Here is a 23,338-nt window from a genome sequence, read left to right as displayed (position 1 = left end):
GTTTCAGCTTCGTGTTACATTTGCACGTGTTTGAGACATGTAGTCTGACTATGCTTACCCTTGACCCTTGATTGCTGCTGGTCTCTGAAAGTGCCAGTGCCAGCTAGACCGCCGCCCTACCTAGCTAAAAGCCAGTAGGGCAAGGGGGGCAGACTGGGTGACGTCAGCCCGGGAGTCTCATTAGTCAGCTGACAACCGGGAAGGCTCGAGGCGCAAGACTCGTGAGAGCTGGGCGTGGCCTAGCTGCCTATAAAGTAGTGAATCCTCCAGCCTATGACATATTCAGTTCTCTTTCGTTCGAGACGAGTGGCTGGAGTTGAGGTGAGTGGCCGCAGGCGCTGCTATAGGTGTCATGTCACCAGTGTAGCTGCTTCTGTATGGTGACAGCTGCGTTCCATGCTCTTATATGTGTGTGTCTTGCATTCCCCAGATTGTAGACTCAATATGGCTGAGATATCAGAGCAGCAGCAGCAGGTAACTATGCTGGGGAACAGTGATGCCTGTATTGGCAGGGTTGTGCTTATTGTCTCCCTCCAGTAAGCCCCCCGCTGTTCCTCGCCAGTTTCACTAATGTTTAAATGTTTGCACTAGTTATTTACGGAACTAAAATGTATTCGCTTCACGCCCTATTTATTAATAGCTGTATCCCTCCCTGCAGCGAGGGAGGGAAGTATAAGTACAGGATGGTGTTTATTAACTCATGTCTCCCCGGGCCCTCACCCGGAGAACTAGTTTGTCTCTGCAAATTCCCAATTCAGACAGACTCTGGGTAGCTGTATTAAGCTTTGGGGAGTGATAAAGTAATGCCAGCCCATCAACTGTCACTCTCTGGCACTATCTCTCTCAAATAATTACATCTGCCCTTTGTGCTGCAGTCCCAGTCAGTCTTCTTGGGCCTCATGGTGTCCTTTTAGTACTAGTTATATTGGCTTGTTTATGGAGATGGGTCTTTCACCTGAGATCCTCTTCCCAGGTGTAATAAAGATCCAATCTGTAGCTTTGTACTCATTGTGGTTTTTTTTTTTTTTCTCTCTCCAGAATGTGGTGGCGAGGTTGATTAATCTCCCCTTGGTGAGCTCAACCTATGACATGGTGTCTTCTGCTTATATCAACACCAAAGACAATCATCCATACTTGAAATCAGTGTGTGATGTTGCAGAGAAAAGTGTGAAGACCATCACATCAGTGGCTGTCACTAGTGCCATGCCAATCCTGCAGAGACTGGAGCCTCAGAGTATGTACACTCTACTGTTCTCTTATACTAATCCTAAATTTTCTTTTATGTCCAGGGGGAGATATATTTTAGCTCTCCAGGTCTAAAGGTGGCCATACACACGCAGATTTATCTTCAGATCTGTCTGGTTGGAACAAAAACATGGTTATGGATGAGAGCAAATGACAGTTGACCATTTGCTTGGAAATGCTGGAAAACTGTCACTCATCCATAACCATGTTTTTGTTCCAACTAGCCAGATCTGAAGATAAATCTTACTAGTGTATGGGCACCTTTAGTACAAGACCATCTACTCCTAAAGTGGTTTTCTTATTACTTGTGCTGCTTCTTTGGGCAAACAAGCAGGCTATTAGTGATGTTTAGCCAATGGTAATCCGGTCTATCTGGTTATAGCCCTTAAATTTATCTGTGGGAAAAAGTAATCCCTTTTGGGCAGGCGTAGATTCTGTGATTGGTTCTTTTTTACAGAAACTCATGGTCTGGAACCATGACTGGTTATCAGGGATTTTGTTTTTTAAGCCCAAGGAACATATTACCTAATCACCGGTAATTGCTGGCTATTGGGATAGCCCCTGGGAGCTCCATTTATGACTAACTGGCATATAACACCTTGAAAACTGGAGATTATTTGTAGTTTCTCCCCCATTAAATCACTTGTCACATCTGCCCCAGTCTACTGTTGATGCATTATTTAATTCCCTGTGTTTTCACTATTAACAGGCTTGTCTGTTTGACTATCTAGTACTGTATACCATTAATTCAAATATTGTGTTGTAATTGTCACTTGGTTGTGGATTATTCCCTGTAATGCTGCTTTCAGACCGCATAACTTGACCCTGTATTTGAAAAACGTTTCCAAAAACGGGTCTGCCAGGTAAAACCCCATTTCACACCGCACCTCTTAAACGGTATATTACCGTTTAAGTGCCTAATTTTTATTTTATTTTTTGGACACTGGCCGACCCGTTTTTGTAAACTTTCCAAATAACGGGTCAAAGCCAGTGCAGCCTTCAGCGCCGCCTCCCGTTTTTGGAAACTTTTCAAATACAGGGTCAAAGCCCCCCCCCTCCGTGCAGCCGGTACCTGAGTTTGGCTGCAGATCCAGGCAGTAGTAAGGACCGATGCGCTTATAAAAAGAAAAGTGACTTTCGGAAAATGGCTGCCCCCACACGAAAGACAGTGTTTTTTTTCATCGGTCCTTACTACTGCCTGGATCTGCAACCGAACTCAGGTACCGGCTGTACGGAGGGGAGGGGGGGGGGCTGAAGACTGCACGGGGGATGTTACCCTGGGAGATCGGGTAATGTTAACGCGCGTGGGGGGGTCGGCGGCGGGAGGCTCCAGTGCTATGAATATTTAATGAGCACTCATTAAATATTCACTGCGCTGAATTTAGGACCCAGCTCATTGGCTGGGTCCTAAATACCCTTTCAGACCCGATTTTGATCCCAAAATACCTGGTCTGAAACGGGTAGCACCCTGCATTTTAACCTTTTTGAAAAAACGGTATTTTCAAACCGGTTAATTGGATCTGCACCTTTCAGACCGCACAGATTACCGTTTTAAAATGGTAAAAAAAACGGCAATATACCGTTTCCAAAGTGCGGTCTGAAAGGGGCATAAGAGGGGCATCACATTGCTGGGGCTTAGTTACAGCACAACAAAAAGAACCTAGCTTTTAGCCCAGTGGTGTTTAAAATGTGTCTGTACTTACTGCGCAGTAAGTGACCTGCTTTCAGGTGGTAGCACATGGGATCAAGGATAAGTTCCAGAACGTGTGGATTATAAAGGTGCCCATACACTATGCAATTATGGGCCGATAAATCTGACCTCTGCCCAAAATTACATGTGTGATATCCAACGCATGGTTCTGTGCTGATCAGGAGGTCAGACAGCCTGCACATAAGATCATGTCTGACCTTGGGCGATGAGGAGGGGTGGGTGTTGGATATTAGAATTCTGAAATAACTTGTCAAATGACTGGCCGGCCTCTGATTGGCTGAGTGCTCTCTAATACCAGCCACTGCCTGTCCTGCTGCACACCCGCTAGCGCTCAGCACTCTCAGCCTGCCCTGCTGCAGCTCCCCAGTTTTACATGTGATAAATCGCATGTGCTTTATTACATGTAAAAAAACAATGCCAAATTGTGTGTGTGCCTCCCTGGGCGGCTCACTGGAGAATTGGGTCTGACTTGTTCTTAGGACAAGTCAGCCTAATGTATGGGGACTCAATAAGCTGCCCCAGACGCAAAAATAATATATCATTTAAAAAATGTCTCATCAAGTGTGTGTGTGGCTCTACTCCAGTTAATAGGATACCCCCTTATTAAATGTGATCTTATAATGGAGCGCACTGTTTAGTTGGAGTCAAATATTTACAGTGCAAGTTTTTCTTTTTAAGTGGAGCTAGGGTTCAACAGAACTCTGTTCAAGGACATCACCCTAGCAACTAGCATAGGAAGTAGGTTAAATGTCGTCTATTTTAATTTGTGGCTCTTGCTTTAACCGTGAACTTGGCAGACTTACTGCAATGTACTGTTGCATCAGAATGACTGGATTTTTTTTTTTTCCTCTTTATAGTTGCTCTGGCTAATAACATTGCATGTATAGGATTGGATAAAATTGAGGTGAAGCTGCCCATTCTTTATCAGCCTACGGACAAGGTACCCTTATTTTATTATTTTTTTACACAAACGGCTATAACTATTAATGTGATGCATGCGTAACACAGATGTGTTTACAAACTAAATATTCCTCCTCTAGGTTGTCTCCAATGCCTCTGAGGCTGTTCTTGGTGCAAAGGATGTTGTCATACAGAGTATCTCGGGTGTAGTTGGTAAAACAAAGGGAGCTGTACAGGACAGTGTAGAGATGACAAAGGCTGTTGTGACTGGCAGCATTAACACTGTTCTGGGGAGCAGCGTATTACAGATGGTGAGCAGCCATGTTGATACTGCACTGACAAAGTCTGAAACTCTACTGGAACAATACCTACCACCAACTGATGAAGAACTGAGTAAGTTGAAACTGATGTTGGCTCTAGTTTGGTTTATAATTCATACAGTGACCATTGTATGGTTATTTTTTTTTTTTTCTTAGCCAAGGAAGCTACAAAAACGGAGGGGTTTGAATTGGCAACTGGAAAGCAGAGTTATTATGTCCGATTGGGATCACTCTCAACCAAGGCCCGTAAACGTGCTTATCAGCAAGCTTTAACACGAGTGAAGGATGCTAAATGCAGAAGCCAGGAAGCCATTATTCAGCTGCAAAGCACTGTTGATCTGGTTAGTTTATAGTATTTGTATGTATAATGGTCAGTTTTACCTATAGCTGTAATGGACTTCCCATTTAAGAAGTAGCTAGAATCTTGTCCTCTATATGAGGTTTGGAGCTCTTAAGGTTATTTCTTCAATTTTTATTCTAAAGATTGAGTTTGCAAGAAAGAACATGAATGGTGCCAATCAGAAAATTCATGATGCTCAGGATAAGATGTACAGTGCATGGGTGGAATGGACCAAAAGCACGGGGCAGCAAGCTGGTGGGGAGAACGAAAGCACTGAGGTAAGCTTCTCTAACCAGAGTGGTTAAAATAATGCATCTAATTGTGAAACACTCTTATTTAGAATTAATTCTGAACCTCTAACATGTAACTTCTGTTTCAGCAAATTGAATCACGCACACTGACTATTGCCCGGAATCTTAGCCAACAACTGCAAACCACATGTCTTTCCCTGGTGACAAGTGTTCAAGGCCTTCCACATAACATCCAGAACAAAGCTCATAACATCAGTGTCATGGCTGCAGATGTCTACCAGAACTTCCGTTCTGCCTCCTCCTTCAGAGAAATGTCTGATGGCCTCTTAACAACTAGCAAGGAGCAATTCACAAAAATGAAGAATTCTATGGATGATGTAATGGACTACTTGGTTAACAACACACCGCTAAATTGGCTGGTAGGTCCTTTTTACCCACAGATGGCTGGCAGCCAAAATGGGGAGCATGAAGCTGATGTGCCTGATTCCACTAATGAGGATTGAATTGTTCTTCAGTTTGCAAAATCACTTTGTACCAAATTCACTTAAGTGGTCTATCACCAGTTCAAAGCAGCAGCTTTATAGTGCGCCCCCCACTCCATGGCACCAGTAATACTGACCATGCAGCTCAAAATCCTGCATGTTAGGGGCTGATTTTTTACAGATGCTGCCAAATTAGACACTTATTTTTAGTTTACAACACTTTGTCTATTATATTGTTCACCTTTTTGTATACTTAATAAATATTTCTGCAATAATGGTTTGTGTTTATGATGACTAAGTTTAACCTTTCAATCCCCATTTTATTAAGCAGTTCAACTGCTAGCCAATATGTAGCCACTGTAACCATACACTGCAGATTCTTGTACAGAGGGGATAATCCTGGTGGCTACAAGGTGGTGGATAATTGTTCAGCATATTACTCACTGAGCCCTTTTTAGTGTGTAAACAGACTCACTTATTGTAAAGTGGGACTTGATTTGGTACAATCTGTAAGTACATTTGAGCGACATACTTGGCAGCTGTCACTACCACAACTTGGTCATTGGTCTACAGCCCCTCAATATACATTACTCATAAGTAAACTAAGTGTTTTGACTCAAGGCTAGGCTCAATGGGGCTTAAGATGGAAACACACAGATTTCTCTCAGAGTAAAAATGTGCATGTGCTCCTATACATTAACCACCCCAAAGCCAATGGTCATTTAGGAAAAAGGCTTTAACATTTATAGTAGCAATTGCTTCTGTTTAGTGGCAGAGTAAATAGTGGTTTGGCAGTTGCTCCCATATACTACAAGGCTTTTTTCTCCCTCCAGACAGGTGCTGAGACATATAAATTTGAATTGAAAGCTGTCTAATTATACCAAAACCTTTAAGAAATTGGTGTCCAAGACCCATACACACTAATGTCATTCCAATGAGCCACAGTGTATAGATAATCGACAATCTGCGCTCAAATGTTGGTAAATGGACAAGCGGTAATCTCAAAGGCCCATACACACTAAAATATATTGGCCTCAATCTCTTTCAGAAAGGGACTTCTGAATGATATTGTTGGTAATTTCTAGTGTGTATGCCTGCGCCCCCCCCCCCCCCCCCCCCCTTTCCGGACATGCAAGTTAATCTGCCAATATTGCTCATGCCGTTGTGCATCCGCACTGAACGATGGATGAAAGTCTTTCATTATCAGCTCAAGGGGAAATAGTTCACCAGTCTTTCATTTTTCATATCTTCTAGTGTATATGGGCCTTAAATTGACCAATTTTGTGTTTAGGAGCAAATGGAAAATTGTCATTTGCTCCCACAAACTTCCAGATTTTCATTACAACCAGTCATATTTCAAAGATAATCTAATGTGTATTGGCCTTTAAGCTGGATGCACACCTACAGATTATTTGTATGGAAATAAATGACTATAAAATGTGCTGGGAAGCAGACTGGTTAAAACAATTTTGTCTCACTAATTTGGTATTGCGCATCCAAGCAATTATTTTGGTCTGTTCCAGCATTTAGAGCATATGCTGATATTTGTATTTCCAGATGTCTGTTCTCACCAGACAGATTAGACCTGGGGTAGCCAACCCTAGTCCTCAAGAGCTACCAACAGTGCATGTTTTGCAGGTCTCCTCACAGAATCACAAGTGAGCTAATTAGCTACATCTGTGGATCTTTTAAAATGTGTCAGCTAGTAATGAGTGCAGCAGCTAGGTTGTCTGGAAAATGAACTGTTGGTAGCTCTCGAGGGCTAGGGTTGGCTACCACTGGATTAGACATAGACAAATCTGTAGGGGTGTATCCAGCCTTAAAGCTACTGCCCTCCCACAAAAATAAACTTAAAGCTTCCAAGGAATTGGACTTTTATTTTTTTTTTTTCATTCTCCAAGATACTGTTTTACTAGAGTCATGTAGTAGTTAATCACTGGCTACTGTGTTGGCCTGCCCCATGCAGTGTCTAAAGCTGGGCACACACAAAGATTAATATCTAGAATGTATTGGAGCAAATGACAATCAACCGTTAGCTCCAAAATTCTGGAAAATGGATTTTTTTTTTTTTTTCTATTAAACATTTCACTCGCATGTCTGCGCGACCATGTGTTTTTTTTTTTTTTTTTTTTTTTTTTTTTTTTGTGTGTTTCTGGATGCAAAAGCACTGAAGGTTAGGGTTGCAGGTGCATTTTAAGAAGACCACTTTAAGTGCATTGCATATCTGATCAGTATAGGTACCTATTGCATCCTGTCAATCAAGCTGTAGTTCTATGGAATGGAACAGAGCTGATACACAGCATATGGCACTGGTGCAATCGACATCTGAATTGTAGGCATTACATTGTATAAACATAGGGCCTGATTTGAGTTGTAAACAAAGTTATTTACCACAGGCTTTGATCCCCATGACACTTGTATAAAGATAGAATCATTAAAAGCTCAAACAATTAACTCCATGGTTATACAGCAGTGTAAAAATCAGATGGTTCCACATTTACAGTGTTACAGTACATAGGTTTGTGTGTTTTGCTGTGGCTAATTCTATTTCACTGAACTTTTGGTTCTGACCAGAGCACATTTCTAACAAAGTGTAAACAAGTGGGTTAATGTAACATCAGTGGTCTTTAGACTGGGTCTAATATTTCACTTGGGTCATTATTTTATGGATGACTTGACTAGGATTGTTAGATTTTGATCAGTAACTCTAACGCTGGGTGTACACACTAAACGATATATTACTGTGCCATCGGCTAGTGTGTAGGAGCAATATCTGAATGGTGTCATTTACATTGTATCGGCTCAGCAACACAGCTGATGCCTGATATATTGGCGCATCATGCTGTGTGACTGGGTGAGCTGCCAACACCCCTACACCTACGCCAGAGATTGATAGCTCAGTGGGCAGCCCACCCACTTGTGATGCCCAGATCTAACGGATCGTGTGTGTGGGGAACACACTGCCTGATCAATCTGTAGATATATCTACCAGCGTGTACCCATCTTTGGACCTGCAGATCAATGGATCTACAGATATATCTGATACTCCTGCCTGATCCAGCTGTAATCACCAGTGTCTGTCAGATCGGTGCATCATGCTGTGTGTACGGGTGATCCACTATCTCAGGCATTGGCTGTTCAGATACAGTGCACCTTTAGCCAGTGTGCAAGCAAAGCATTGGCTGTTCAAATGGCCAATATACAGTAGATCTGTGTATGCACTTTTTTTTAAGCGCTGAGTAAAGACTGGCTTTGCATGTAACCTATTTTGGTCTGGAACTGCAGGTGACAACCTGCTCAAGTCCAGACAAGCCTACCTAGGGTGTTGGGTGTTTTTTTTTTTTTTTTTTTTTTTTTTTTGTGGGGGGTGTACTAATCATAATTTGCTACCATATATAACCTTTTCGTTTCATCTCACATTTATAGGCAAGTTTTTTTAAGTTAAGAATTAGACCACTTGACTTAGGGGGTGATTCAGGTTGGTTTGCAAAAGCTTTCTCCTTTTTAATGGCCAAAACCATGTGCACTGCAGGTGGGGCAGATGTAACACATGTAGAGTTACAGTTGGGCGGGATGTGATCACACTGAAATCTGATTTGCAGTATAAAAAAAGGGGCCAATACTTACTCTGCACAGAAACAAAATAACTTGCCCAAATGTTTTTTTTTTTTTTTTTTGGGTGGACTAACATAATTCAGATTTAAGTGCGCAAGCCTAAGACAAAAAGTAACCAGCTTACATCTAAGGCTTTGTCAGAGACCTTTGCAGGATTTTGTTATGTTTTACTAGTAGACTTAGTGTGGTAATAAACCATTTTCTCTTATAGGTGCCTGACTTCAGCATCACTGACCTCTCCTCGGAAGCAGATGATAACCCAGAGGAGATGGTTATGGAAGAGGAGATGCAAGACTTTTCCCGAGCAAATGGGGGAGTAATAAATCGGGATGCCTGATATCATTACTTTACTCATTTAGTGAATGTGAACATGTTTGCCATTTAGTGACTATGTCCTGCTTTACATTGCCAGTGAAATCTTATTGCCAAAACTAGCCTGTGGTGATGGAGACCTTTGTCTAGCTTTTCAGTCTCTAAAATATTGCTCCATTTATAAGCTGCCAGGAATAGTGCGATGACTTATTAGTTTTATATTCTCTTCAATGAGGCCTTTGGCTTGTTCATATGAATGTATAAAACATAACTTGCTTCATATATTGTTTAATAGGCAGTGTATGACTAGGCGTATGGGAAGCTTTATTGGCTGACTTTTGTATAGAGCTATTTTCTTTTTGATCTACCATTATTACCAAGAGAGATCCTGAAACAACAATGGCATGACATAGTTGCTAAGTAGTCATAAATATTTCTTGTATTTATGCTAGTGTGCCTAATGTTCACACAATTAAAATTTGGTTTGTTTGCTCTTGGAATATATATTTTATATTGGTCTTTTGTAGTACTACTTTGCACTTATTTCCATGTTTAATAAAGGTTGTGTTCACAGCAAATGTCTGTAGTATAATTATTTTCTGCTATCTATTTTACCCTGAACAATAACCAAGTAACCATAGTATAATTTGTTTGCTGGAAATAAGTCAAACTGCTGAAATAAGTATTGCCCTCTTCAGACATTTGAGCTGGACATTTGCAGTGTCTCAGTCCTGTCCCTGGTAAAGACCTGACCAGGGACTTGGAATGTAATACCCCTTTAAAACAAAAGTCTGAAAATCCCGGCAAATACTTGGCATTTGGAATGCCGGGTCATTTTGCAGAGAGCAGCCTGACCCCCCCCCTTCACACGAGAACAAATTACCGTGTTAAAAATTTCTAACATGAATAACCTGGGTATTTCTTCTGTGTGAAAAAGTCAACCCGGGTCAGAAATCCTGTGTCCTCGACCCTGGTCAATTCCAGGGTTGGAGCCACAAGATTTACGACCCGGGTGTACCCTTTGACAAAGAAAATGGACCCATGTTATTCACAAAATTACCTGGTAGAACTGCTTCACCCGGTAATCTAGTTTTCTGTCTGAAAGGGGTATTAGATGTGCATACACCAGCAATGTATCGAGCATTGCTCACAACCCTTGACACTCATGAGATCAGGGTTATTAAGGGCCTGATTCTGGTTCACTTGCAAAAGCAAATTCCCTCTCTAATGGGCTAATCCATGTGCACTTCAAATTGGGCTGATGTAAAATGTGCAGGGAGTGTTTAGGTGCGTACACACGGCAGTGATATATCGGTTAGCAATGTATCGCTCAGTATCCCATTTGCATCAGCGACCCGAGATGTTCACTGATGAAAAATAAACTGCCGGGGGGAGCCTGGCAGTGGAAATCAGCTGGTCGCAGGAGCATGTTCCTGCGTCCAGCGATCACTACGGGGGGAAAAAACGGGAGCGTGTACCCGGTGATATATCGCCGGTGCACACTCCCATCGCAGGCAATATGGTCGCTCGGCGACCATATTTCCTGCGATATTATCAAAGATTTCGATTTGGGTGGGGTTTGTACTTTAAACTGATCTCTATCGCAGTGTAAAAATAAAGCTGTTATTAATCATTCTGCGCAGAAACAAAATAACTCACCTAAATCTAACTATCTGTGCATGTTAAATCTACCCCACCTGCAGTGCACGTGGTTTTGTCCATTAGAGAGAATTTGCAATTGAACCAGTGGTTTGCCTTGAACATTTGTTTCGCCTGGATATTAATGACATGACCTTTCTTCACCCCTCCTGTATAGCTGTCTCTGCCTGGGGACCCAGCTTTCTGCTGGAGAAAAAGGCTCAGGTTCCCAACCCGTTCCTAATACCTGAACGAGTTAATTACTCTTCGCTTTCCACACTCCGGTCCATCAACAGCAGCAGAACTCCCGCAGCTGTGGCCAATTCCTTTAGCTGTTCTACCCACAGAGGCAGTCATTACTAACTGCGGGGTCCTGTGGCTTCACAGCAGCAAGTAATTGTGTCAGGCATCTCTCTTCTTCCATACTGCTCTGGCTCCCTCACAGTGGGTGCCACCAGTAACTGCACACATGGCTCTCCTGGATAGTCATCTTCTGGAAGGTCCGCACATGGCAAATGTCACTATCTCTCTTAAAGCTCAGTGAGTTATTCTACAGTCTATCCCCTAGTGTAGGCATGTCCAAACTATGGTCCTCCAGATGTTGTGAAACTACAAGTCCCATCATGCCTTGCCACAGTTTGTTATTAGGGAATGCTAAAATGATTGCAAGGCATGCTGGGATGTGTAGTTTCATAACAGCTGGAGGCCCGCAGTTTGGACATGCCTGCCCTAGTGACTGGAAGCCCCTTTCAAATAGACCCTATCCTTTCTGGGTTGTGCTGACTCTTGGGTTGTGCTGACTCTTGGGTTGTGCTGACTCTTGGAGTCGCCATTAGTGTCCACTTTCACCAAAAACATTATCACTGAATACATAAATTCAGCCAGGTAAGGGGGTGGGGTACTTGGGTCAATGGCAGGCAAGGAAGAGGTGTTTTGGCGGTCATAGGCATACTTGAAAACCCAACTGGAATTGCCAGGATTCACCTGAAAATCGGGTTGCCCTCCCGTCCCCCCCTGAAGAGGTGAGCAAGTTTCCTGCATCATCCCTTCTGCACTGCACCAAGTACCGGATTTTGAAGGTTCGCAATGAGGGGCCGGCACATCCCCCAATAGCAGACATGCAAATTGCCGGGTGATGACTGACATGGGGACAGGGCTTGGTGATGTCAGCCTCGGCTATATGAAGCATGTCACCATTAAACATACAAGCAATATTGATATAACAAACCCACCAAAATAAGTGAGCACAAATGAATAATAACAAAGTAGTAATAATTGAGAGGCCAACATTTTTTTGTAAATTTATATTTTTATGTTAATTGAGGCCTATTCATAATGAAAGCACCAATAATAATGCACACTTGTAGCACTAATACCAATTTTCATACATCCGACATGAGAATTTCCTTGCTCAGTCTGTACTGTGAACATTACTGCTTATCAGCACTGAAGCTGTAGGATCAATTCACTCCCATACTGGCAGGCCGGACAAGCCAATCGTTCATCATTAATTGAGGCACTTGCTGCCAAAGGGGCCTGGAAGTCCTTCATGTAGACTTAAGGAGCCCATAGATGCTCCGTTTTTTCCGGCTCCGTTCTGTACTATGCGATGCGCGCTCCCGCGCATCACATAGTACGGTACAAAAAGTATGTGCTGCAGTATGTGCATGCACAAGGCATGCGATCCGATACGATGTGTACTTTAAAAGTACAAATCGGACTGCAAAAACGGACCATGTATGGGGGGCTTTAGGGGGATATTCAATCCCCACCACTATTTACAACAGCATTGAAGAGGCATCTTTGCAGAACCGTCCCGACTTAAATCTGTCAAGCCCGTTTTGCCGAGAACGGCTGTGAATTGTCACGATCACGGATGGATCTCGACAATACATGACAGTTTTACGACGGCGTGATGATGCGTCTGGTGTGCGCTGACGTCTTGACGCTCCCTGGCGGCGCTGTAAGTGGATCACAGCAACACTGTTTGATTACTGTATTTTGTATCCTGAAGAAGAACCATGATTAAAGGGTCGAAACGTTGATAACTTACCTGCGTTTCAATGGTCTTTTCTGGATGAGTGCCGCCGTCTGGTCGTATACTGTATGATTAACCCTGCAAGGTTATGGATGGCACCACGCTAATTTTGTTCAGTTGAGGATGTGCTGCTCACCTATGGATTATATATCGCAAATATCTAGTGATATTGTATTGTTGTGATATATATATATATATATATATATATATATATATATATATATATATATACACACACAACAGAATGTCCGAAAACAGACGCACTCACCGGTCTTCTTTTCCTTTTGCACTTTAATACATACCACAATGTGGGTTTGGCGGTCAACGTTTCGGTCTCTCCAAGACCTTTATCAAGACCCCCTCTCCTGTCTCCATCAGCGTGCAACCATAGATCCAAAATGTAAGCCTTATATGCCAGTACCAGGGAACACCCCCTTTCCAAACCGGAAGTGTGAACTTCTAAATTACACTTATATTAAACACACTCCTACCTTCAACAACACTGATAACTATCAATAATATATTAAAGTATAGTACCTCATATTAGTCTCCTGGCATCGCACATACCACTGCTGCCTCTGCGTGCGTTTCAGCTCAGATGTGCGGGTCATCCACCGGAAGCGATAGCTTCCGTCCCTTCCGCCCTGGTCACTTACTAAGGAACCAGTGTCTATCCGCAGGACGATCCTGGCGTGCGTTCCAATATCAGCGTGTGGGTCACTCACCGGAAGTAGTGACTCGCGTCACTTCCGCCTCACTGTGTACTCCGCTAATGGACACCGCTTGTTACTATGTGGGGTATCAACTCACTCCCCTCCGCCGGAAGTAGATGTCAATCTCTTCTGGAACGCAAACATTCAATACTCATGCGTTCCACTTTTACTTCCTATGGCGATGACTGCTGTGTCTTAATCACTCCACAGGCAGTCAATCATAGTTCCCTTTATGGGCAGCCAATCCTGATGTTACTAGGAGCAGCACATTAGTATGTGAGATACCACAGACAATACCAAAATCCCTATCATATAAACCCCTTACTGGCTTACCGGGCATACATCATATAATACAACAATACTAAAAGACAATACATACATATACACACCATTAAAAACAGTTACTTATTTTTATATTTTTGAAAACTTTTTTTATAAGATCTGATAATAAATCAGACATAACCAGACGTTATAGTACACTACCCTTCCTTCACTAGTTTCAAAAATATCATCATAAGAAAACGCTCAGTGAGTTATACTCATTAAGCCCTCTCAGGGCAATAGTGTCCAGATTTTGTATCCATTTTGCTTCTTTTCTTAGCAATAACAGTCCCCGGTCACCCCCTCTTTTCAGTGGGGGGGACCCAATCAATAATCATATACGTTCCACGACCAGGAAGTTCCTGAACACATACAAAATAACCCATTGCTTTGGAATGTTAAAAGAACCTGGCATTGGGTTAGACACATTAATAATCCCGATTTTCAAAATGGTCTAGCATCATATCCTTTCACTATAAGGAGGGTGGGTGGTGTAAACAATCTGAATTGCTTGGTTGACAAAGATCTACATCGGGTACTAACTTTCACTTCAGCTGTGGAGAAATTCAGTACCTTAGCTGCATACCCTATGGCCTTCCTGCAGGCGCAACACTATGTGTCATCAGTAATAAGGGTACTTTCTGAAAAGGATTGGATAAACCCGATTGATGCACTGCTGAATAAACCCCCCATTTTGCGAAAGGCTATATCTCTTTATTACAGATACTTCAAAATTGACTTAGATCACTCAAAGTCTAATAGTGGCATATCTAAGTGGCTATCCAAATTCCCGGATTATGAAATTGAAGACCTGCTCAAGGCACTTATAAAATCCTGTAAAGTTTTATCCTCAACCACATACACAGAGATGTTCTTGAACATCTTCCATGGAGCCTATCTATCCCCACATCGAAGCTTCCTAATGGGACGCTCCACATCCCACTCATGTTATAGGTGCGGGGAACCTAATGCGGATTTATACCACTGTTTTTGGTCCTGTGCGATAGTCCGGTCATTCTGGCTAAAGGTCAAACAATATGCAGAATTATCATTAATCAACTATGTCCCATTCACACCAGATTGGGCTATATTTGGTACGACTTCATCCTCCATGAGAATATCTAAGGGAGGTAGGCATCTCCTGCTGGCAATCAGCGTAGCGGCACGGAAAACTATTCTTCATGAATTGATATCTAGTTCACCTCCAACATTTCCTTTATTTAAATGTAAACTCTTCCACTTGTTCAGAATGGACTGGATTGAGGTTAGTCTGGACAAGGAACACAAAATAAATAAATTCTTTACAATATGGGAGAGCTATATCGCCACATTGTCTGTAGATATGAGACAACAAATCCACCAAAGTTTACAGAACACATCTTGGTATCTACTTCGCCTAGTGGCCAACGACCCTCCCATTACATTTGATGAGATAACAACATGATTATGGGATGAGAGAGTCACAAATTAAAACGTATTTTCTATTATGTAATTTTATTTCTGGGAAATGTTTCACTGTAATATCTTGTTTAATAAATTTCTATCATAGATGCAGGTTGATATGATACAATAACGGATCCTATCTTTACCGTTACATATAGTATATATCGTTCACTATTCCAATGTTCAAATTGTCATTGTCAAACTTGTGGTTTGTATACTATAATATCAAGTTTAAACACCTAATTATACCTATGCATATATCTTTGACATCAGTTCTGCTCCACTGAAATGATGACGCTATACAACCTGCTCGTGTATAAGTTGTATTTTATTGTCTGTTCACAGTGCCTCAATAAAAACATTAAAAAATAATAATAATAATAATCATATACGTCATTGAGGCGACCTGATGCTTCATCTTCAAAAAATGTGCTGCAACTGGTTTGTCGGTAGTTGAGGTGGCATACGCTAATCTTATTGAGGACCTATGTTGATTCATCCTTTCTCGGAATGGTTCATTGTGCATACAAGATGGTGCTGTATTGGGATCTTGCGCCCCGAATGTGGATGACAAAATGAGCTTCCAGTCAACAGTGCTCTACATGTCGTACACTTTAGACATTTGAAGCAGCCCATTTTTTTCTGCAACCAACCTCCTTTACCCAAGGTAGGTCTCATATCTGGCCAGAACAGCATGTCCTTCAGATTCCTTCCTCTTTTTGCCCCTATCAAGGGGGGGGGGGGGGGGCATTGGATATCGTCCTGAAGGCTGGGTCTGTCTTCAAAATTGGCCAGTTCTTTTTAATCGCTTGATTGACCTTTTTAAACCCACTGTCACATTTAACAACAAGCGTCATCCTATCAGCGGTATTTTTCCGTCTCCCCGTTGTCTCTTGTTCTGAAAAGAGCTTTTTTGCTTTCTGCATACTCCGCTCTATGTCAGCATTTTTGTATCCACGGGCCTTGAACCTCTCAGTGCATTCTTTCAGCTGTATCTCGGCCTGTTGTTCCCCAGAATTGTTTCTGAGTACGCGTAGATATTGAGAGACAGGTAAATTCGATTTTAATCTGTCCGGATGATGGCTCGTTGCCCACAGGAGTGCATTCCTATCTGTCGGTTTTCTGAATAGAGTGTATTCCAGGTGGGAGTGTCTTTTGGTGATTGAAACATCCAAAAAATCTACAGTAGTGTCATCCACATGTGCTGTGAACCTAATGGGGCTCTCCAATAAGTTCAGTTCCTGTACCATCATTAGGAAAGAATCCTTAGTACCTCTCCATATGACAAATAAATCGTCAATAAATCTCTTGTAGTGTACTATGTTATTGGCATACCTACACAAAATGTGTCTCCTCATATTCCGCCATGAATAAATTAGCAAACCCCAGCGCCAGGTTCGAGCCCATGGCTGTCCCGGAGATCTGCATAAAATATTCACCTTGATATTGAAAATGATTCAGAGTTAATACTTTGTGTATCAAGTCACAGATGAATTCAATTGGTGGGCCATTATACGGTCCCCGTACAAGTGCTTTGCGTACTGCTTGTATCCCACTATCATGGGGTATTACCATATAAAGCGAGGATACATCTAGCGTTGCTAGTATGCAATCCTCAGAAAGACCCTCCACTTTCTGTAGACCCCCCAGGAAGTCACCCGTATCTCTGATGTAGCTGGAAATTACCTGTACGCATGGCTGTAAATAAAAATCTAAGTATTGTGCCAAAGGCTGCAATATGGATCCGCATGCAGAGATAATGGGTCTTCCTGGGGGGTCTTGTGGACCTTAGGGAGTGTATACAACAAGGGGCATCTAGAGTGCTCCACTGATAAGAATTCACAAATTTGTTCATCAATCCACCCCTTATTTAATGCTGTCTTCAGACAGAGATCAACCTCTCTCTTAATCCGGGGCATCGGACTGAACTCAATTTTCACATAAGTACCAGTATCACCCAGTTGTCTCTTTACCTCCTTGTCGTAGGCCATAAAATCCTGCAGGACTATTGCTCCCCCCTTGTCCGCACTACTTATGACGACAGAGGTGTCGTTTTTTAAATCCTGTAAAGCCTCACATCACCCTTGACGTCCAAATCCACCTTACGCAAAAACGTCTTCAGGCTAGCGCTGGACGAAGGGGGGTCAAAAGTAATGGGCTTTTTGAAGCTGGATAAACCTCCTGCTTCATACACATTGTCTTTCTCTGAAAAAAACTCTTTCAGGCGTAATTTTCTCCCCATTTTGTATTGGTTAATATTCCACTCCATTCTATCAAATTTACACGTAGGTATGAATTTCAAACCCTTTTCCAATAAGGATTCCTCTGCTCGTGTTAATTTACGGGTAGAGAGATAAAAAAATAATTGTTCTACCTTATCCCCCTTCCTCTGCCTCCCGTGCCTCCCCCTCCGCGGGTGTGGTTTCTGCCTCCTCTTCTTACCCCAGTCCTGGGTCTCACATCCGGGCCTAAAAAAGACCCTGTTGCTGAATCCGGCCCGGAGGGGGGTAGGCTACCCGAGGTGTCGTAATCAGGGGAGGAGTTAGAATAGTGGTACCGGGACCCTGTCTCTCAGTCCCTTTCTGCACGCCGATCCCGGCGTGCGTTTCAGCTCAGATCCACCGGAAGCGATAGCTTCCGTCACTTCCACCTTGGTCACTTACTAAGGAACCAGTGTCTATCCGCAGGACGCTCCTGGCGTGCGTTCCAATATCAGCGTGCAATTGAATGAATTGATCAATGCATTTAAGCCTGCAGCCCCCTTCACGGGACCCCACTTTTCTGCAGGTCCTAACACTATCGCTGAAAATGGCTACAATACACATAGCTATCACATCAATGTTTGATTCCAGGCATGCTATCTGGTCTGAAGCTCACAGCACACTTTGCTTTTATAGGTGAGCAGCTACCAACACACCTGTCACTAATCATCTAGGGAAATGGTTAACATAAGCTATGGAATCTTAGTTAAAGCAGGGTGCATGAGAGAATGTGACCACAATAAGACTAATTAAAAAAAATTAATCTAATAAACAATATATACACTTAACATCGGCACTCACCTTTCCTAGTTTTGGGGTGCCCTATGGCTTGTGACCACATTGTTTAAACAGACATTGTAGGGGCTCTGCACACACTAAATTAACTGATAATAAATAGTGGAGATTTGGTTCATGAATTGATCAATGCATTTAAGCCTGCAGCCCCCTTCACGGGACCCCACTTTTCTGCAGGTCCTAACACTATCGCTGAAAATGGCTACAATACACATAGCTATCACATCAATGTTTGATTCCAGGCATGCTATCTGGTCTGAAGTTCACAGCACACTTTGCTTTTATAGGTGAGCAGCTACCAACACACCTGTCACTAATCATCTAGGGAAATGGTTAACATAAGCTATGGAATCTTAGTAAAAGCAGGGTGCATGAGAGAATGTGGCCACAATAAGACTAATTAAAAAAATTAATCAAATAAACAATATATACACTTAACATCAGCACTCACCTTTCCTAGTTTTGGGGTGCCCTATGGCTTGTGACCACATTGTTTAAACAGACATTGTAGGGGCTCTGCACACACTAAATTAACTGATAATAAATAGCGGAGATTTGGTTCATGAATTGATCAATGCATTTAAGCCTGCAGCCCCCTTCACAAGACCCCACTTTTCTGCAGGTCCTAACACTATCGCTGAAAATGGCTACAATACACATAGCTATCACATCAATGTTTGATTCCAGGCATGCTATCTGGTCTGAAGCTCACAGCACACTTTGCTTTTATAGGTGAGCAGCTACCAACACACCTGTCACTAATCATCTAGGGAAATGGTTAACATAAGCTATGGAATCTTAGTTAAAGCAGGGTGCATGAGAAAATGTGACCACAATAAGACTAATTTAAAAAAATAATCTAATAAACAATATATACACTTAACATCGGCACTCACCTTTCCTAGTTTTGGGGTGCCCTATGGCTTGTGACCACATTGTTTAAACAGACATTGTAGGGGCTCTGCACACACTAAATTAACTGATCATAAATAGTGGAGATTTGGTTCATGAATTGATCAATGCATTTAAGCCTGCAGCCCCCTTCACGGGACCCCACTTTTCTGCAGGTCCTAACACTATTGCTGAAAATGGCTACAATACACATAGCTATCACATCAATGTTTGATTCCAGGCATGCTATCTGGTCTGAAGCTCACAGCACACTTTGCTTTTATAGGTGAGCAGCTACCAACACACCTGTCACTAATCATCTAGGGAAATGGTTAACATAAGCTATGGAATCTTAGTTAAAGCAGGGTGCATGACAGAATGTGACCAAAATAAGACTAATTAAAAAAATTAATCTAATAAACAATATATATACTTAACATCGGCACTCACCTTTCCTAGTTTTGGGGTGCCCTATGGCTTGTGACCACATTGTTTAAACAGACATTGTAGGGGCTCTGCACACACCATCCCTAGATGATTAGTGACAGGTGTGTTGGTAGCTGCTCACCTATAAAAGCAAAGTGTGCTGTGAGCTTCAGACCAGATAGCATGCCTGGAATCAAACATTTATGTGATAGCTATGTGTATTGTAGCCATTTTCAGCGATAGTGTTAGGACCTAGAGTCGGAGACGGGGACCGGCATGAGCACACATGGGTGATTTTCCTTATTTAAGGTGAGCGTTTTTAATGATATTTTGTATCCTGATGACGCTAATAAAGTTAGCGAAATGTTTAATTGGTGTGACGAGAGTGCTGCAGCTGCTTATATATATATATATATATATATATATATATATATGGCAGTAGAGAACTGTACATTTCAGGGGACATGTCCTATTCACAGGAGGCACGGCCATGCACCAAGTGCATGGCTGTGCCTACATCAATTTTTCGGTAGATCTATCCACCAATTTTACTGCAAATCATTTGCAAATGATCACTCCCATGAATCTTTAGCTGGATCTTTTGAGCTTACCTGCTGCAGGGAAGATCAAAAGATCTGTGGGACTCGGGTATTCATGTGTTCCTGCATTTGGGAGTTGGGGCGCTCAGTTGTTCCAGTGTTTGGATGTGTCCGGCTGCATTCGGATGCTCGGATATTCAGGCACTTGGGCGTGGTTGTGTTTATGGGAGTTGGTGCACATAGATTTTGGTGTTCCGGTGTATTCTGGCACAATTGAATGCTCGGGTGATTGGACACGTTCAGGTGTTCGGGCACTTGGCTGTTCGGGCATTCGGGTGCGTTTGGATGCTTGGATATTCGGACACTCCTGCGTATTAGTGTGGTTGAGTATTTGGGTGTTCGAACGCTCTGCTGTTCCGGTGCTTGGGTATTCGGGTGCGCTCATGTGTTCCGGTATTGGGGTGCTCAAGTGTTTGGGCTACCAGGCGATTATTAAGGGGTGGGGGGGCGTGCAGTCGACGGGGTTGCTGCATCTTCCTGGCTATGTGCATAAACAGCCCATTATTCCTTAGTTCATTCGGCTTCTGCTTTCTAATTCTCCTCTCTGACCACATGCTGACCAGGGTGCAGATCTCATCCTCCATACAGTACCTGCCTGATGCTGCCCTCCCCTCCCACCTCTCCATGCTGCAGCACGGAAGTGCCAGTCTCTGGCTAGGGCTCCCTATCTGGGGTATGTATTCAGCTGCTGCTATCACACACACAGCCACCTGTGGGGAGGGACTGCAAGCGCAACCAACTCTGAGTCTTCTTCTTGGGGATGGACAACGCATTGCAATGGTATACAACCATCAATAGTTTTGTTTCGATGGTAATCGTTTTACCATTTGATGGCGGCATTCTGATGTTTTGCAGCATCGAATGGTAAATATTTGATTATCTTCCAATGGACCCGACCCCTTGTGGTCAGGCAGTATGTTCCCTCCAGCCAGCCTTGCTGAAGATGCTGCAAATTTATAATCATATGAATACTTTTTTCGGTACTTATGTAATATCTGGGCTCCCGTTTTTCTTATGAGACCACGTCCGCTCGCCACGCTTCGGGCACGGTGGCTCGCTGCGCTCGCCACACTATATAAAATTAACTCCATGCGTAGTTGGATAGTAGGGGTATGAAAAAATGGGGTGCATTTAACATGGGAGCCCAGATAATACATAAGTACCCTTTTTTCTATTGAATGGTTTTGATGTGATGGTCAGTGACTGTCAGTGGTCGACAGTCATTAGGTTGACACGATTAGGTCGACATGAGTCTAGGTTGACATGCAGGAGGTTACTATTGCATCGAAAGATTTGACGGTGGATGCCGAGTCATCATCAGGAGGGATACGGTCATTGGGTACCAGCATGTTGGTTCGACAGTCATTAGGTTGACACCATTAGGTCGACATGAGTCTAGGCCAGCGGCGTAACTATAGCACCGCAGCCCCCGCCACCGCGGGGGGGGGGGGGGGGGGGGCGCTGTGCATGTGGGGGAGCGGGGGGCTCAGGTGCTATAGTTACACCCCCCTCCTAATCCCCCGCAGACTTACCTATCTCGCTGGTCCCGGCGGCTCCGTTCTTCTGCTGAGGACCACCACAAAATGGCCGCCCCCATATAGCACACAGTTCTCTGAAACTGTCTGCTGTATGGGGGCGGCCATTTTGTGGTGGTCCTCAGCAGAAGAAGAACGGAGCCGCCGGGACCAGCGCGATAGGTAAGGCTGCAGGGGATTGGGGGGGGGGGGGTGTTGCATGGGTGGCGGGGGATTGGGGGTGCTTGGCGGGGGTGGCAGCAGGGGGGGGCAGCAGCAGCAGCAGCATTGCTCTGCCCAGGCGCTGACAGGTCACTGTGGTACTTGTAGTTCCACAGTAAAATAGGCAGCCCTGTGCACCGCTGACAACGGGGGCATGTAAAAGTGGACACCGTGGGCACACCCCGCCACACCGCTATCAAAGGGGGAGTCCCCCATGCAGATGCTAAATTTAGACGCTTTAGCGTCAGAAAACCGGACTACCTGCTAGCCGCTAACAAGCCGGGGTTTCTGGACTTAGGCGCTAAAGCGTCTGAAACCCGACTAACTGCTAGCCGCTAACAAGCCGGGGTTTCTGGACTTAGACACTAAAGCCTCTGAATTTAGTTGGGACTAGGGGTACATTTTTCAATCAGCACTGATATGCAAACCAGACCTGTGCTAGAAACACCACAGCAGACAGCGACAGTGACTCACTAATAGCACCAGTTGCAGTGAGGCAGGGGTGGCCAGACTGTCCTGTGTGCTGCTGCTGAATGGCTGGCCAGACTGTCAGCTACCACCCACAGCAGCAGCACACAGCCACACACACATATGAAAGCCCAGCCAGCAGTGATACTGTCATGTTTGTTAATGTTTTTTTTTATCAGTCTCTTAAGTTTTTAATGAATATAAATCAAGGTGAGAGTGAGCTGGCTGCTAAGCATTGAAAGCAGCACACATTGACACAAAAAAGAAAACATTGGAAGATTGAGAAAAACATCGGGGGAGAAATCTAGCGATGTTGATGAAACATTGGATCCTCAACATTGCAGGGTTAAACATCGAACATTGGAACCATAAATCTGATGTTACCGATGAAACATCATATGATTACTCATCCCTAGTATGGGTCGACATGGGTAAAAAAAAAAAAGTGAAAACCCCATGTCGACCTTTTTGACTGTTGACCTAACCCATGTCGACCTAGAATCATGTCAACCTTCCTGCATGTCAACCTAATGGTGTCGACCTAATGACTGTCGACCAACATGCTGGTGACCTAATGATCTACACCCTCATTTGATGGGGTATTCCTATCTCCATCCCTAGCAGTGTTCTTCAGACTGACTTAAGTGTCAGTTTGTGTGTGATTTATTTACTCTTCTTTTTTCCAATTTTTGAATTGCACCTTTTCCAGCATTATTAAGAACCCTGATAGAGGTTCCCAAAGTAGGTGGGCGGGGATAACTGCTAAGCTCAGCTGGCTCTGTGCCTAGCCAAGGGGGGCCAAGCGGTGCTGCTCGTCGTCACGATTCCCTGTT

The 23,338-nt window shown here is 43.4% G+C and overlaps 1 protein-coding gene across 1 annotated transcript; it reads left to right on the top strand.

Moving 5' to 3' along the window:
- The first annotated feature begins 208 nt into the window (after nt 1-208).
- Nucleotides 209-9,754, top strand: PLIN2 (perilipin 2). Its single transcript, XM_083184506.1, has 9 exons — nt 209-321; nt 431-474; nt 1,039-1,234; nt 3,814-3,896; nt 3,997-4,249; nt 4,333-4,517; nt 4,660-4,794; nt 4,896-5,186; nt 9,076-9,754. Exons 2-9 carry the CDS (start codon nt 445-447, stop codon nt 9,199-9,201), a joined length of 1,299 nt encoding a protein of 432 aa, XP_083040632.1. The 5' UTR covers nt 209-321; nt 431-444; the 3' UTR covers nt 9,202-9,754.
- The last annotated feature ends 13,584 nt before the right edge of the window (nt 9,755-23,338 follow it).

This window comes from Crinia signifera, chromosome 1 (assembly GCF_055691185.1).
Source record: "Crinia signifera chromosome 1, ASM5569118v1, whole genome shotgun sequence".
Lineage (NCBI taxonomy): Eukaryota > Metazoa > Chordata > Amphibia > Anura > Myobatrachidae > Crinia > Crinia signifera.
Note: the sequence above shows the minus strand (reverse complement) of the source record. Positions and strands in the feature narration are given on the sequence as shown.

Excerpts from the sequence above, each read along its gene's own strand:
- PLIN2 (XM_083184506.1), top strand. The coding sequence starts at position 445 with ATGGCTGAGATATCAGAGCAGCAGCAGCAG. Across the intron at positions 1,235-3,813 it reads GCAGAGACTGGAGCCTCAGA|TTGCTCTGGCTAATAACATT; the intron begins GTATGTACACTC and ends TCCTCTTTATAG. Across the intron at positions 5,187-9,075 it reads ACACACCGCTAAATTGGCTG|GTGCCTGACTTCAGCATCAC; the intron begins GTAGGTCCTTTT and ends TTTCTCTTATAG.